Source organism: Notolepis coatsorum (assembly GCF_963971535.1).
Source record: "Notolepis coatsorum genome assembly, chromosome: 4".
Classification (NCBI taxonomy): domain Eukaryota; kingdom Metazoa; phylum Chordata; class Actinopteri; order Aulopiformes; family Paralepididae; genus Notolepis; species Notolepis coatsorum.
Genome location: NC_140168.1, coordinates 73,432,006 through 73,450,448, shown reverse-complemented (window position 1 = coordinate 73,450,448; position 18,443 = coordinate 73,432,006). Strand labels below are relative to the sequence as shown.

At 44.1% G+C, this 18,443-nt stretch overlaps 1 protein-coding gene across 1 annotated transcript in view; it reads right to left on the bottom strand.

Moving 5' to 3' along the window:
* Nucleotides 1–18,443, bottom strand: part of LOC311227727 (death-associated protein kinase 2) — a 62,530-nt gene that overhangs the window by 6,958 nt on the left and 37,129 nt on the right. Inside the window, exons 7-9 of the mRNA XM_084313498.1 lie at nt 17,398–17,550; nt 16,490–16,535; nt 409–498 (exon numbers count right to left, since the gene is read on the bottom strand). Of these exons, the coding sequence (XP_084169624.1) occupies nt 409–498; nt 16,490–16,535; nt 17,398–17,550 (289 nt within the window). The remainder of the gene's footprint in view (nt 1–408; nt 499–16,489; nt 16,536–17,397; nt 17,551–18,443) is intronic.

Sequence of the window (18,443 nt, the reverse complement as noted above, 5' to 3'; positions counted from 1 at the left end):
ACATACAGACGTCCATACTCACCACATACACACGTCCATACTCACTACTTACACACACGTCCATACTCACTACTTACACACGTCCATACTCACTACTTACACACACGTCCATACTCACTACTTACACACACGTACATACTCACTACATACACACACATCCATACTCACTACATACACACGTCCATACTCACTACTTACACACACGTCCATACTCACTACTTACACACGTCCATACTCACTACTTACACACACGTCCATACTCACTACTCACACACGTCCATACTCACTACATACACACACATCCATACTCACTACATACACACACGTCCATACTCACTACATACACACGTCCATACTCACTACATACACACACATCCATACTCACTACATACACACGTCCATACTCACTTTCCATTTCCTCCTAGCGTTGAACTTCTTGAAGTTCTTCATGTTGATGGAGGAGCGGTTTCTCTTGCGCACCTGTGTCTCTGTGATGGGCTGAGAGAGTTGACAGTATATCTTTACTATGGGCTATATAAAATGTGTTAAAAGCATATTTCTACCCATTTGTACTTTTTTGAGTATACTGTACTTGTATTTTTGGTACTTCTTTTCATTTCAGTTTTCATGTACTAATTCGAAGCAAATGTTTAGTATGATAGTCATTAATATGCTGTAAATGTAATCTAAGTACTACAATCTGAATTAGATGTTTACAAAACTTAAGTTGTACTTTACGAAATGTATTAAAAGTGTACTATTTTGGTAAGCAAAAGTAACCAAAAATACATCAAAAGTATAATCTTTTTTCTTTTTTTATCTTTTTCCCCCTCCTTTTTCCTCCGTTTTTCTCCCATCCCAATGTTAGTCGTTATGCCAATTCCCAATCCCCTTCCTGGTCGCTGCGCACCTACCCCCCACAGTCGGTCTGGGAGAGTGGAGGCTATCACGTGCTTCCTCCGACACACGTGTAGCCAATCAACCGCTTCTTTTCACCTGGCAGCGCGGAGAGGGTGTAACGTGTGGAAGGATCACACTACCCCCCTTAGATCCTTTCCTCGCTGAGCAGGCGCCCCGACCGAACTGTAGGAGTCGCTGTTTACAACGACCAGGACCCACCCACCAGCTTTCCCACCCCTAACACTGCCAATTGTGTTAGTATGAACGACCAGCCAAGCTGGTAGCAATGCCGAGAGCTGGCAAAAGTATAATTTCTATACATTTAAGCACATCTTTTAACAACCCAGATAGCAAAAGACATTAATTAAATGTTGGATTTTGGTCAGATTGGTTATTTTTGGTTGAGGTTTAAAAAGCTACCGTACTTTTTCGGACTATAAGCCGCAGCTTTTTCCCCCATTTTTTGACCCTGCGGCTTATATAACGGTGCGGCTAATCTATGGATTTTTACAGCTAACTGGGCGCGCTCCCTCAGCTCTGTGACCGTCAGATCAGACTCCTAAATCTGCTGCAGCAGTGCACGCCTTGCCCCTCCTCCTCCCTAGGGATGGGAATTGATAGGATTTTATCGATACGATTCCATTATCGATTCTGCTTATCGATTCGATTCTTTATCGATTCCCTTATCGATACCTGATCAATTTATAATTTAAATAAATAAATTGGAAATGCAACAGAACTACATTTAGTCATTTAGCTGACGCTTTTATCCAAAGCGACTTACAAGTTCTGTACGACAAGCCATCAGGAAGGGCACAACTCTATCAGCTGAGCAACAATGTTCATCAAAGTGTTGAGTGCTACAGTGTAGGTTAGTTTATTAGGACAAGTGCATGACAGTACGGTTAGTTAGGGTTAGATATATATTTTTTTATTCAGATAATGGTTGAAGAAGTGCGTCTTTAGTCGACGGCGAAAGATTGGACGTGATTCGGCTGTCCTAACTGGGGTGGGTAGTTCATTCCACCATTGTGGGGCAAGGACTGAGAATAGGCGACTTCTCTTTGATGACCCTCCCGGAGCTCGGATAGGAGTAGGTCTGAGGCGGCCAGAAGATGCAGAGCGTCGGGGTCTAAGCTGGTTAGAATAACAACATGCAACTTGACATTTCTGATTGTCATTTATTGTTGAGCCCCCATGTCAGAAAAATACAAAAACTGTAAAAAATAAAACATTAACTATAGCCTACACTTAAATAAAATAATGTATTTGAGATTCTCTTAAAATGTATTTATTTTTTTATTCTTAAACTAATTTAATCTATTGAATAACAGGTTGTTATTCCTCTGACTTCTGTCTCACTCACACTCACACTCTCTCTCTCTCACACACACACACACACACACACACACACAGAGAGAGAGAGAGAGCTCCCTCCCCGGGCCCCTGTCCTTTATGTATTGGCTTGTGTTGCTACACGGACACATTTGTATGTTGCACCACTGTACTTCCTGGCTTACAGACGTGTAAATAAGCACTCACGTCTCTCATTATATGTGAACTAAAGAGTACAAGGTTTACACAACAGCCCCTACCTGCTGTTTTATTGTATTTGTACCTGTACTATCCGCTGTCAGCTGTTTATCTCTCTTTGTGAGCTTGATTAAATAGCGTTAGCTCACGTTAGCTCACGTTAGCTCCGCGGCTAATTTTAGCTCACCCTGATCTAAATCAATGACTAGGGTTCTAAAGCATTCAAGTAGTTTTCACTGCACATAGAAGTAGCCAAACAGCGGGAGCATTTCGGGAGCATATTACCAAAACCCAGGCAATTTCGATCCCTTAAGGAATCAAATAGAGTCTGCCATGGCTACATGCTAACGTAACGTGATTGCGCAACTGTAGGCAGCGATAAGGGAATCGAAAGTCACAGGAGCCACACGGTTCCAGGCATCGGCCAATTCGATTCCCATCCCTACTCCTCCCCCTCACGTCAACAAACCATTACGGCAAGAGTCTAGTGCAGGGGTCAGCAACCTTTTTGACATGGAGTGCCTGATAGAAATATAGTTGTAACTAGTGTGCCTCAACAATATTCCATGCATCGTAATTTTTTTTTCTCATAATCAGGTCTTTTTAATGATAATTTTTACATTATTACATCATTATTGTTATTGTTATTATTAACAATATTATTATGATGGTTGTATCAACCCTAAATCTGAGTTGGGGGGGGGGGGGGGGGGGGAATGCAATGCAGACAAACAGCTGCATACAGTGCGACCATTTCACTCACATTTGCCCATTCATTTTTGGACACATCGGTGTGTGTACTGTACGTGTGCTGTCATAGCTCCACCTACAGGCCTAATGGAGAACACCAGGAGAACACCAGGATGTGAATGGAGGGTGAATGTGAGGTATATCGTGTAAATAAGTTTTGATTGATCGCAAGACTACACTGTAAAAAAAAAATTATTAGTTACCAGAACTTAAAAATATTGAGTTCAGTTACTGTGCATTAAGGTTTTCAGTTTTCAATCCATAATAAGTTAACAGAAAAATAAGTACACAACCACATTATTTCAACCTAATAAAACTATGTTTATTGTCATTGTTTTAAGAACACAAGTTGACTTGGTAATACTCACATTTTGAGTAAAAAAATGGCTTTTAACATGTGCAATGTTCAATGAAATAGAAAAATAAATAATACAATTTGTTGATTAATCCCACTGGTCACAATGGTGACCATAATAATGTTTTTGTTATAAGGCTCTGCAAATGTTACTGAATGATGTAGCAATGTATTTCCAGCTAAATTGAAATAATAAACAAATAAAGGGTCTCAATTAAATATGTGGAAGTAAAAAGAACCTGTGGGAGGATTTCAACAAGATAAATGCGACAACAGTGCAAAATAGTTCACTATAATATTTCAAAGCAAAAAAATAAAAATTAAATAATATTTTTTATTTATTTTATTTTTTTTAGTGCTGCCCCCTGTGCCTATGCAAATGCCCCCACGTGCCTATGCAGGCACGCGTGCCTAGGGTTGCCTACCCCTGGTCTAGTGTATGAGCAGCTCAGGGCTCCTCTTTCAACATGCTGCCTACCTACTGTACCCGGCGCTGCTAACTGGCTAACGTTATGAGAGCTAACGTTGGTACCTACTGTACCCGGAGCTGCTAACTGGCTAACGTTATGAGAGCCAACGTTGGTACCTACTGACAGAAAATGGTGTTTTTTCAATGTATATTTGGTTTATAAACTGATATAAAGAGACGCTTTAAGAGGGTAATATCATTATCATCACGGGATGATATAGACGGTGGTGGTGAACCAGCGGTTTCACAGGCACAGGCCGCGTTAGCGAGGGTGTTTGTTTTGAATTCCGATCTAAGACACAACAAAGATAACGGAGCAGCACAGGGCACAGAGGCAGAGCGCGATGGAGGTTTTGACAGTAATGAAACGTTTTGAAATGTGTGAAAGGTTATTAGCAGTTGTCATGACAGCACGTCGCATGAGAACCAGAAGAGGGGCGGGGCTATCGTTGCTATGACGAAGATCCTATAAAGCTGACAGTGGTTCCGGGTAGGGCAGACTAAAATCTGACTGAGACTAAGAGGGAAGAAACCAGAAGAGACTCTCTCCTCTCGTCATGGAGGGGGGGGGGGGGGGGGAGGAAGAATGACACATCATCATTAGCTTCGGCTAACGCGAGGAGGGTTTAGGCTAAAAACCAGGCCTGACCACCATTGGACTGAATAGTAGGAGGACGATAGACTGAACACACCGAAAGATCATTAGAATAGACTTTTCAAGGACAATACAATCTGTTAACATCTGAGCTGAGGCTTCTGTTTATGTAAATAAACACTGCTTCTCCTTGTAAGGTATTACGTTGTCGAAGTGTCGAATTCTTACGAAGGTGGAGAATTATTATGGTTTGCGGATCGCACTAACGGGGAGAGATAAGGATTATATCAGCCAGTATCTGAGACGTCAGGACCATTAAAATTACACAACGCAGAGGAGTGGATGGAGAGCCAAACAGACGAAGACGTGATACTGGCCAGATTGATCAGGATCTAACACTACTGTACCCGGAGCTGCTAACTGGCTAACGTTATGAGAGCTAACGTTGGTACCTACTGTACCCGGAGCTGCTAGCTGGCTAACGTTATGAGAGCTAACGTTGCTACCTACTGTACCCGGAGCTGCTAACTGGCTAACGTTATGAGAGCTAACATTGCTACCTACTGTACCCGGAGCTGCTAACTGGCTAACGTTATGAGAGCTAACGTTGCTACCTACTGTACCCGGAGCTGCTAACTGGCTAACGTTATGAGAGCTAACGTTGCTACCTACTGTACCTGGAGCTGCAAACTGGGAGCTGCTAACTGGCTAACGTTATGAGAGCTAACGTTGCTACCTACTGTACCCGGAGCTGCTAACTGGCTAACATTATGAGAGCTAACGTTGGTACCTACTGTACCCGGAGCTGCTAACTGGCTAACGTTATGAGAGCTAACGTTGCTACCTACTGTACCCAGAGCTGCTAACTGGCTAACGTTATGAAAGCTAACGTTGCTACCTACTGTACCCGGAGCTGCAAACTGGGAGCTGCTAACTGGCTAACGTTATGAGAGCTAACGTTGCTACCTACTGTACCCGGAGCTGCTAACTGGCTAACGTTATGAGAGCTAACATTCCTGTTTAAACAAAAATGTTAATAAATGGGAGCTTCCTAAAACAGCCATCTCTTTCCCGACAATCCCCTCTGTGCACGAACCCTTACATATGGTAATTAAACATTAAAACACCTGCGGCTTATAGTCCAGTGCAGCTTATATATGTACACATCATTCAATTTAGCTGCTGCGGCTTATATTCATTCAGGTGCGGCTTATAGTCCCAAAAGTACGGTATGTTTATTCAATATCTAAATTACAGATACCATTTCAACATTTGAAAAACTGTTGTTGAATCGATTTAGTATAGATGCTTGTTTTTCAATGTTGAAATGCCCAACAATGAAATTACATGGTTACAACGTAGTGCTGATAATGCTCCCTCCCCTCCCCCCTCCCCTTCGAGGGGGTAATCGTAAGCAACTCGCGAGACCAGCTAGAATATCTCACGGGACTTGAGGTATTAAAAGAAAAACTTGGCGCCATGGTGTCTTCATTCAGCGTGACTAGTCAAGTGTGCACAACTCTTTGGTAAGTCCTTGACAATATATTGTATTATGCTATTCACATTAGGCATGTGCCGGTAACCGGTTTCACGGTTTGAAAATGTCAAAACCCCCGGCCTGGAAAGTAGCGTTAACTTATAACAGCGTGAGCTAACCTACGTCAACTATACAGACCATGCGAGTCTGCTAGCTTAGCCAGCTACACAGACCATGCAAGTCTGCTAGCTTAGCCAGCTAACGTCAGCTATACAGACCATGCAAGTCTGCTAGCTTAGCCAGCTAACGTCAGCTATACAGACCATGCGAGTCTGCTAGCTTAGCCAGCTACACAGACCATGCAAGTCTGCTAGCTTAGCCAGCTAATTATCAGCTTGACCATGCGAGTCTGCTAGCTTAGCCAGCTACACAGACCATGCGAGTCTGCTAGCTTAGCCAGCTAACGTCGGCTACACTAGACCATGCGAGTCTGCTAGCTTAGCAAGCTAACGTCAGCTACACTCTGACGTCACGAGAACGCCGCCATCTTGGTATGGGGGAAACAAATGGATTTCTACTAGGGACGTCCGATATTATCGGCCTACCGATATTATCGGCATTAAAATGTGATATCGGAAAATATCGGTATCGGTTTTCAATTTTTTTTTTCAATTTTTTTTTTTTTTTTACATTTCTATAGAAATGATGTCCGATATTATCGGCCTACTATCGGCATTAAAATGTGATATCGGTTGATATCGGTATCGGAAATTAAGAGTTGGACAATATCGGTATATCGGTATCGGTAAAAAAGCCAATATCAAGCATCCCTAATTTCTACTGATCAAATGTCTGCGTTGAGCTCCGTTTTTATTACATATTTTATCACATTCTTGTTAATTTCATAACCTTTTCATATCATTTGTTTTGAAAATATTGAGGCCAACATGGCATTTCACTATTTCGAAAGCCTTTCTGGTGATTCTAAAGTGTATGTTTCCCCCCCAAGCCATAGACATGCACTTAGACAGAAAGTTAAACAGACAGGAAGTTGACTTCGAGAATGATTCCAATAACTGCTATTATTCGGGATAATTCTACCACAAAAGGTAACTTTTGTGACAAATATTGAAACATAGTTAGTTTCTCTTCCCTATTGTTAGCATTCAGCAACAATTAGATTTGAAAATAGTTTCAAAAGTTCAGACACCAAGAATTATATTACACTTATCCCTGCGAGTCCTCCCTCATAGGTACATACAAGGTTAGAGAGTTGTGTGATGATATCGGGGTTGGTAAACTTAGCTTTATTAAACGTAAATGTGTTCTGTATCCAGAGGGAAATAGCCTCATAGCTATTCCAATAGCTCATCTGCAGTAGACATCTTATGATTCATGTTCTTGTCATTATACATTTTTTAAATTTATAATTTACATTTATTGTACACAGAATGGAAAGTGAGGTGGTGCTCTGGGGCGTTGTACTGTTTCCAAATGGCGGAACTGCAACAGTTCTTGCCAGCTGGTTCAATCCAATGGAAGGTACATTGTTATGGCCCCCAAAAAACACAAATTATTCAAAGGCCCTTAAAGAAAACATGATGCCCTGTAAAGGATGGACCACATATGAGAAAATTCGGCTCTTAATTACTTGTGGTAAGTATAGTCACTGCATCGCTATTGTTGTCTGATGTGAATTGTTCCTCATACTTCTTATTAATGTCATGCTGTATTTTCTGCTTGTTCTTTTACAGACTCATTTGTAAAGGCCAAGCACCATGAAGACAAGTACGTGACTACTGGATGTCTAACCACTGATTTGGAATCTAAAGAGGAAGCAGATGTACATCGGAAAAGAAGAGCAAGGTACAGTTGAATTCCTTGTGATAGTTTTTGGTTAAACAGAAATGGGCCATGGGCTGGCTCCTGAACAGTGTCTCAAGGATTGCTCAATTAATTGAATTATCCTGGGAGCCTGGGAATGTTAAATGTTTTAATTTTTTAGGACAAATCCTATGCACGCAGTGGAGTCAGATGAGGAGCCAGAAAACAGCAGTGTGAAGCAAAGATATGCCAAGCCACCTGATGTTCATTTTCCAGGTATAGTGGTGACACTTGTCAGTTATGACACTAACTGCTACACCTACTTTAAGTATTGACATGTATAATTCCATTTATTTATTAATACAGTGCTGCCAGAATCCAGCCAGTACCCCTCGGTGCCAACATCAAATGCAAGCAGTGGTATGTCATTATTTACTAACATGGCAGAACAAAATGTAGTTGCATGAGAGCTTTACAAGCATTTAATTCCTCTGTCAATACATCCAAACATATCAGTCAGGTTATGTGTTCAAAAGTTACAGTGTCCACTATTCATGTCTTGTGTTCCCTTCTTTTAGTCTCTGGAGGAAGCTGCCCGGCCTCTGGAGGAAGCTGCTCGGAGAATAACCAGCCTAATAATGGTAAGTGAATCACTTCACACTACTAAGTCAGGGTGGACAGATTGTAAATGTGCTTTTGATAGCATTCATTGTTCATGTTTTGTTGTGTTCTCTCATTTTAGGCTTTGGTGGAAGCTTCTTGGCACAGTTGGAGTCAATGGACCACTGCAATGATGGTAAGTAGATTAATAAACTAGATATAGCTATGTGATTCTCTCAGCCACTCTTGTGTCTCCAGTCTGTTTCAATAGGTGGCGGTTGTATTACTAGTCCTGCCTTACTGGATACCTTACTGACTGGAAATGTTAGTTAAATGGGTGGAAATGTAAAGTTGAGTGCATATATGAGTAGCTTATTCAGTGTCTCACTATTTTGCAATGAGCTGTTAATGTTGGCATGATATTATATGAGAACTTGTAGTAAGGAATGGTATGTCTTTTGTCCCTGTGTCAACAAGAGCCTTTTTATACATTTGTGACTATTTTATTAGCCATCACTAAACAATTGCTGTGCCTTGCCTTGGCTATTGTGCCATGACATACTGTAACTTATGAAAGACTGACATAGAATATTTTGATTGTCTTCTTTTTAGAATTTGCTGGCAATCATCACCACCCCCAAGGATATCAAGGTGAGTTAACTAAAACATTCTCAAATCATGTTTTGTTTTTTACCACCAGACATGCGCTAGGTATATGGAGCTAGGTACACTTGCTACTGTATATGGTGCTCATTGATACTTTGATGGTGCTTATTTACCTTATTTTGTTAATTCTGTCGCTCTTTCTCTAGGAATGCCAATGTATAACTACAGCCCCTACCACACTGTGCCATCAGAGCGAGCAAGGAATGGTATGCATTTCTCATCTTAAATGTTGTTTTTTGGGCAAAATTCCATAATTCATGTTCAATGATGTGTGTCCTTTCTCTTTCTATTAGACTTCGATGCCAACTACGCACGTGGCTCCAGATCAGCTGACTTCAGCTCACATCTCCTGGGTAAAGATGCCTATATTCCACTTTACCCCCCGCCTCCCCCATACACAATGACCTAATGTGCAATGCTGATGCCTAGTGATGCACGATATATCGGCCGCCGATATAATATCGGCCGATATGGCAGTTTTTTTTACATGTTTTGGCCTTAAATAGTTTCCAAATATCTGTCATTTCTGAAAATAAGTTACAAAAGTTTAAAAAAAATGCGTTTTGGAAAATAGCTCTTTATTTGATTATCATAAAAAGGTGTTTTCTATACAGAGATATCGACATCGGTAAATATCGGTATCGGCCAGAACAGCAATATTAATATCGGTTATCGGTATCGGCCACAATTTTCACATCGGTGCATCACTACTGATGCCATGTTGATTTCTTCAGCTTCAGCTCCTGAAACGCAGCGGGGAAGATTCCATGGAGAGCCCAGTCAAATGTTACAAGGCAAGTATCATTTTCTGATGCATTGAGAAACATGTCCCTTGTGACTTTACAGTCTTTGTCACTGTTTTTTTTCATGTAATTTGTCATGGTGTTTAGGCTTAATATTTAAGCACTTAATGGTTACTATAAGTTAGGGGTGCAAAGACTTAAGCTATCACAGAGTTGCTTAGTGTCATTCTAAATGATTGAAATGGTGAATCTATCCTTGAAATTTAATGTAAAACCAATTATTTTTCTTCAAGACCTTGCTGCCAACAAAAACACCAGGATGCTTGCAGAGCTACTCGTGGAGGTGAAGCAAATTTACCATGACGTTCAGTTTCTGAAGACTGAAATGGCTAAATCCACCTTTAACACTCACGGAGCTGGACCTGAATCACAGAGAGAAGAGAACTTCCCCATCGTGCTGCCACTCACCAATGAGGAGCAGTTTGATGAGGCTGAAGCTGCACTGGAGGACGAAACAATCCGTTGAAAGATGGTGAAAATTTTTGTATTTTCTTAAATTTATTGTTTGAAATCTAAGTGTTTATAATGTCTGAATTGTAGGAGTGGAGGTATTTATTTAGTTTTTTGCTTGGATGTGTGCTTGGCATAGAAATATTGTGAAAATAGCCTTGCAATGATATGCGGGATGATATTTATTTCTTAGTCAATATTTGACAATTCATTTAGCTAATTTGTTTGATGGTATTGTTTGTTGATTAGTTTTGACACAGTAATGGTATTTCTTTAGAGTTAATAAAAAAAAGTCTTAAAATGTGTACTTAAAACATTATATTCTGTCCATTTGACATAGCACACTGTACACTTTAGCACACTAACTTTTTTTCCTCTCCAATCTGTTAAGACAACCCGCCTGGCATTAATCGGAGGGACCAACTCAGAAAATATGATCCGATTTAGCTATTTTGATGATGGATATTTAATTTAATTAAGTATTTTCACTTCTATCTCAAGTAAATACGAATGGATGCATTTTTCTCACCATGGAATGAGCCTGATGGAACATGCAACCACTCTTAAAGAAACACCTCACCCATTTCCAACCTTAACGTCATATAAGTGGTCCTCTGTAATGCTCACAATAAGATTTTTTACGAGCATTAGTGTGGATCAATTATATGACTATGGGATTGAAAATGCACCTAAGGCCACCTGAAAATCTAGTACACTAAAAAGGACACTGTTCACTTTGGAATGGAACGTGCCCACTGCAGCTTTCTTGTTTATCTTTAAGTATTCTTTTTTTCTTTTTTCCCAGCGGCTGCTCGTCAATTTGACCGCAAGTTGACTGACTTGATATACAGAGATGCACTGCAGAAGTGGCTGTGTTATGCACCTGAGAGGAATGGCGGGATACGAAGAAAGACAAAGACTTAAAAGGACAAATGGTTTGGAGGACAGTGGGTTTCATGGGAGTTGGATCATTGGAAGCTGATCCAGGGGCAACATTTAGTATCTCCAGCATCTCTGGTTGCAGCTGTCGCGTGTATGCGTGCGTGTGTGCATATGTTTAGCCCCTAGTTTAGCCTCCAGGACCACCCCCTAATTTAGCCTCCAGGACCACCCCCTAGTTTAGACTCAGCCCCCCTCAGGACCACCCCCTAGTTTAGACTCAGCCCCCCTCAGGACCACCCCCTAGTTTAGACTCAGCCCCCCTCCAGACCACCCCTAGTTTAGACTCAGCCCCCCTCAGGACCACCCCCTAGTTTAGACTCAGCCCCCCTCAGGACCACCCCCTAGTTTAGACTCAGCCCCCCTCAGGACCACCCCCTAGTTTAGACTCAGCCCCCCTCAGGACCACCCCCTAGTTGAGACTCAGCCCCCCTCAGGACCACCCCCTAGTTTAGACTCAGCCCCCCTCCAGACCACCCCTAGTTTAGACTCAGCCCCCCTCCAGACCACCCCTAGTTGAGACTCAGCCCCCCTCAGGACCACCCCCTAGTTTAGACTCAGCCCCCCTCAGGACCACCCCCTAGTTGAGACTCAGCCCCCCTCAGGACCACCCCCTAGTTTAGACTCAGCCCCCCTCCAGACCACCCCTAGTTGAGACTCAGCCCCCCTCAGGACCACCCCTAGTTTAGACTCAGCCCCCCTCCAGACCACCCCTAGTTTAGACTCAGCCCCCCTCAGGACCACCCCCTAGTTTAGACTCAGCCCCCCTCAGGACCACCCCCTAGTTTAGACTCAGCCCCCCTCAGGACCACCCCCTAGTTGAGACTCAGCCCCCCTCCAGACCACCCCTAGTTTAGACTCAGCCCCCCTCAGGACCACCCCCTAGTTGAGACTCAGCTCCCCTCAGGACCACCCCCTAGTTTAGACTCAGCCCCCCTCAGGACCACCCCTAGTTTAGACTCAGCCCCCCTCAGGACCACCCCTAGTTTAGACTCAGCCCCCCTCAGGACCACCCCCTAGTTTAGACTCAGCCCCCCTCCAGACCACCCCTAGTTTAGACTCAGCCCCCCTCCAGCCCACCCCCTAGTTTAGACTCAGCCCCCCTCCAGACCACCCCTAGTTTAGACTCAGCCCCCCTCAGGACCACCCCCTAGTTTAGACTCAGCCCCCCTCAGGACCACCCCCTAGTTTAGACTCAGCCCCCCTCAGGACCACCCCCTAGTTTAGACTCAGCCCCCCTCAGGACCACCCCCTAGTTGAGACTCAGCCCCCCTCAGGACCACCCCCTAGTTTAGACTCAGCCCCCCTCCAGACCACCCCTAGTTTAGACTCAGCCCCCCTCCAGACCACCCCTAGTTGAGACTCAGCCCCCCTCAGGACCACCCCCTAGTTTAGACTCAGCCCCCCTCAGGACCACCCCCTAGTTGAGACTCAGCCCCCCTCAGGACCACCCCCTAGTTTAGACTCAGCCCCCCTCCAGACCACCCCCTAGTTTAGACTCAGCCCCCCTCTAGACCACCCCCTAGTTGAGACTCAGCCCCCCTCAGGACCACCCCTAGTTTAGACTCAGCCCCCCTCCAGACCACCCCTAGTTTAGACTCAGCCCCCCTCAGGACCACCCCCTAGTTTAGACTCAGCCCCCCTCAGGACCACCCCTAGTTTAGACTCAGCCCCCCTCAGGACCACCCCCTAGTTTAGACTCAGCCCCCCTCCAGACCACCCCTAGTTTAGACTCAGCCCCCCTCCAGCCCACCCCCTAGTTTAGACTCAGCCCCCCTCAGGACCACCCCCTAGTTGAGACTCAGCCCCCCTCCAGACCACCCCTAGTTTAGACTCAGCCCCCCTCCAGACCACCCCCTAGTTTAGACTCAGCCCCCCTCAGGACCACCCCCTAGTTTAGACTCAGCCCCCCTCCAGACCACCCCTAGTTTAGACTCAGCCCCCCTCAGGACCACCCCCTAGTTTAGTCTCAGCCCCCCTCCAGACCACCCCTAGTTTAGACTCAGCCCCCCTCAGGACCACCCCCTAGTTTAGACTCAGCCCCCCTCAGGACCACCCCCTAGTTTAGACTCAGCCCCCCTCAGGACCACCCCCTAGTTTAGACTCAGCCCCCCTCAGGACCACCCCTAGTTTAGACTCAGCCCCCCTCAGGACCACCCCCTAGTTTAGACTCAGCCCCCCTCCAGACCACCCCCTAGTTTAGACTCAGCCCCCCTCCAGCCCACCCCCTAGTTTAGACTCAGCCCCCCTCAGGACCACCCCCTAGTTTAGACTCAGCTCCCCTCAGGACCACCCCCTAGTTGAGACTCAGCCCCCCTCCAGACCACCCCTAGTTTAGACTCAGCCCCCCTCAGGACCACCCCCTAGTTTAGACTCAGCCCCCCTCAGGACCACCCCCTAGTTTAGACTCAGCCCCCCTCAGGACCACTCCCTAGTTTAGACTCAGCCCCCCTCCAGACCACCCCTAGTTTAGACTCAGCCCCTCTCAGGACCACCCCCTAGTTTAGACTCAGCCCCCCTCAGGACCACCCCCTAGTTGAGACTCAGCCCCCCTCCAGACCACCCCTAGTTTAGACTCAGCCCCCCTCCAGACCACCCCTAGTTTAGACTCAGCCCCCCTCCAGACCACCCCTAGTTTAGACTCAGCCCCCCTCAGGACCACCCCCTAGTTTAGACTCAGCCCCCCTCAGGACCACCCCCTAGTTTAGACTCAGCCCCCCTCAGGACCACCCCCTAGTTGAGACTCAGCCCCCCTCCAGACCACCCCTAGTTTAGACTCAGCCCCCCTCCTGACCACCTCCTATTTGCTCCACCACCCCACCCACACCCCTCCTCTCTGTCAGTCATTGTAATTGACTCGATTCCCATTAATCAGAGTCTATAATGGTGAGAACAAAAGAGAAAAGTTTTGGCTGAAATGCTAATTGTTGGTTTTGCATGCTTATTCAAGTTCAGAAGGTTGTCAGTAGTCGGTAGTCTGAATGGAGTGATGATTAATTATGGATTAATGGATGCTATTTATAGTGTGGATGTGAATATATTATATAGATGTACATCTCTGATGTGTCTCTATAATACTCTGAAGTATTATACTTAGTTTAGCAATAGGTAAAAGTGTTTTTAGATAGATTTAACTTTTAGATTTTATTCTGCGTTGGAATTTTGGAAAACAACACTTCCTGGAAGATTCTATAGGGGTTCAAGGTTCAGAGTTCTGTATGAATATTTTCAATAACTGTTATTATTCGGTCATTGTGTATGGGGGAGTCAGCTGAAGTCAGCTGATCTGGAGCCACGTGCGTAGTTGGCATCGAAGTCTAATAGAAAGAGAAGGGACACGCAACATTAAATAGTTTCAATGGTGCCACCCTGATAAAATAAAAAAGCGACTGTACATTACAGTAGATTTCATTATCTGTTCTCATGCACGCCTGGTGATACTAAATCCAAATTGAACTCAGGCATTTCAAAGATAATATGTATGTGCGAATGAATTGGCTTTAATAAATGGTTAAAGCAATAAATTGTCTGTTTCTTTGTTCATAGAGCATGTCATAAAGCAGCTGTTCTCAACCTTGGTTTCTTGAAAAAAACAAAAACAAAACGGAAATAGCCGATCTACAAGCTCGTAACATATTTTCGAATATTCACCTAGAATGGCATAATTATAATCAAGTTTGGGGTCCCCAAATATTTTTCCTGTGAGGTCTTTGTATAAAAAGGTTGAGAACCACTGCAGTAAAGCATATGGACCATTTCAGCATGTTTCAACCTTCCTCTGTATGTTTTTAATATGTCTCATTTAAGCCAAAAACCAACTCTATTTGGTGTTTTAAAGTTCTGCAGGGGTTGCTCCAAGCCTGTCTATCAGTGAAATCACTGCCATTCAGGCATATGGCAGTAATGTCACTAGTAGACAACTTTTAGCATGCTCCCGGTGGAACTACAACTAATAATATAATTTAGATGTAAAGTGATTATTTTTCTTTATTAATGAGGCATATTAAAAGCATACAGAGGAAGGTTGAAAAAGTGCTGAAATGGTCATTCAATAATAACATTGTTTCAATGTATAATGCAATGTATATATATAGTTGAATCAATGTTGATGCAATTCTACATTATTTCAGTGTTGATCAAATCATAGTTGAATCAACGTTGATTCAATGTCGGCTTTCAAATTGAATTTTCGAAAAATTTATTGAAAATCCAATGTTCTTTCCATGTTGATCATAGCGAGCACTTTCAATGCCATTTTCTATGTCTGATATCAATGTTGATTCCAATCTTCAGCCTGACAAAAACACAATGTTGATTCAACGATTTTTTGCTATCTGGGAAACTACTAAATTTCACACAACTTTTCTTTTTGTTTTCTTTACTCGGGTTGTCATGAAGCTAGTATCACCTCTTAGTTCTAGGTCACTTGGAGATTCATAAACCTAATATTAAATGTCCAGGTAGGGAAATGAGGAAATATCCCGCAGCTGACAGGAAATAGGCCTGAAAACAGATCACACGGCCACCGTGTTGGTTGATGGAGTGGGAGGATGTGGAAGGGAAGTGTTCACTCCGATGTTAAAATTTCACTACAAAAGCATCACTTCAAGAGCCAATAGTCAAAACAACAGGCAGAATGCGCTCATGTAACTACAGACTCATGAGCACCTGACTCACGTTGGTTTTAATGACCATAGTTTTAGTGTTTTGAGTGAAGTGAATGAGTCATCTGCTCATTGAAATGCATCCAGCTGCACGAGTCATCTAGGAACAGTAAATTATTCCATTTGTTATTTCTAGAATTGTATCATTTAGAAGAGCTACTATTGAATGAGATTCTTATCAGTTACAAATATGGCAATCAGACTCATCTCGATTAAAGAGTTAAGTTTGAGTTAATTATATTGTTATATTGTTTACACTGCCTATTTTCTTTTTTACTTCCCCACTGTACTATAATTGTATGACCTGTATCATATCTTCCCTCCCCCCTCCCCCATGCTGCTATGATGCCTGAATTTCCCCCAAGGGGATCAATAAATTGCTAAGCGATGTAAGACGCCAGTTCCTATACTGCTCTCGTCCAATCACAACGTAGTGTTCAGAGCTAAATGTTGGGAGAAATTACCTTGATCCACGGGTGAAGTAGACATTGCTCAGCTGTCATTCTCTCACTGCAGAAATGGACAGACAGACGGAGCGATAGACAGATGGACAGACAGACGAGAGCGAAAGACAGACACAGATCAATATCCATGAAAGTGAATGTCCAATCCTAAGCAGTGTATTCCATGTAATATTATCTTCTGCTTCTGTTCATTGTACTTTATCCACCGAAAGATGCTCATATTTATAGGTAAGTTTACCTCCTGAAGAAAAGTTTGGAGAAGCACAGTAACACATATTGGCCCAAAACGTTAAGCTTGGCTCGACCTCAGCCCAGCCCTTCACTACTGGGTATTTGAGTCTGTGGGCCTTTAACAAGCAGCCTCACTACTGGGTATTTGAGTCTGTGGGCCTTTAACAAGCAGCCTCACTACTGGGTATTTGAGTCTGTGGGCCTTTAACAAGCAGCCTTACTACTGGGTAGTTGAGTCTGTGGGCCTTTAACAAGCAGCCTCACTACTGGGTATTTGAGTCTGTGGGCCTTTAACAAGCAGCCTCACTACTGGGTATTTGAGTCTGTGGGCCTTGAACAAGCAGCCTCACTACTGGGTATTTGAGTCTGTGGGCCTTTAACAAGCAGCCTCACTACTGGGTATTTGAGTCTGTGGGCCTTTAACAAGCAGCCTTACTACTGGGTAGTTGAGTCTGTGGGCCTTTAACAAGCAGCCTCACTACTGGGTAGTTGAGTCTGTGGGCCTTTAACAAGCAGCCTCACTACTGGGTATTTGAGTCTGTGGGCCTTTAACAAGCAGCCTCACTACTGGGTAGTTGAGTCTGTGGGCCTTTAACAAGCAGCCTCACTACTGGGTAGTTGAACATTGACTAAATGGGACCTAAACAAAGAAGAATATGTTAATATGTTTTATTTACTTGGGGTCTTTCACAAAGAGCTTCACGATGAAGTCCTTGGCCATGGTGCTGGTGGTGCTGAAGTGGACCTGGTCAAAGTCATACTCCATGGCGACGATGTTTCTCAGTGTCCCCTCATCCGTCTCTTCTTGGAACGGCGAGCAGCCACTCAGCCTGCGGGGGACGGGGGATGGTTGGTGGATTGGAATGATACATGGATACCTCAATGAGGACCATGTGCACTCAATGACATACAGATGATTTGGAATACGCCCCCCCCCCCGCCCATCCATCCAAAATAAGGGAGTGCCATTTAAACTCACCCATTAAATGACCTGCTTTGGAGCACAACTTTGTTTTTTTTATCTACTTTTTCTCCCCATTTTTCTATTTTTCTCCCATCCCAATTTCTTATTATCCAATTCTTCCCTCCCCTGTCTCGAACGTTGCTAGACCATGCCTCCCACAGGTCGGCTGCAATGTGGACGAAGCCTTGCATCACGTGTCCCCTCCGGTACTCGAGGAGGCAGCCGTCGCATCTTTTCACCTGCACAGCGCGATCTCTCAGTGGCGAGGAGTAACGCGTGGGAGGCTCACGCTGCCCCCGATACTTCCTGATTCTGCTGTACAGGCACACCAACCGACCTGTAGGAGTCGCTGTCCACAACGTCCGATCCCCACCCACCGGCTTTCCCACCCCCTAATACTGCCAATTGTATTAGTATGAACGACCAGCCAAGCCGGAAGCAATGCCGAGAGCTGGGCTCGAACCCAGCATCTCCTGCGTTAGTGGCGAGCACCTTGCCACTTAGCCGCCACTGGAGCACAACTTTGTCATTTTGCGCTGAGCTAGCATAAAATGGCGTTTAAGACACAATGGCGTTTCAGATACAATGGAAGCCTATGGTAGTGGTGAGTCAGCAGAAAATCACTGAAAAAAGAAGGGCTCCTTGATTTTTGTATCAAGGCAAGAATGACTTGGAAGCCATATGTCAAAAAGACTGGTCCTTTACAGTAAGTGGCATGTGGCAGGGTCAACTGGTTGATTGACCCCCCCCGTCCCATAC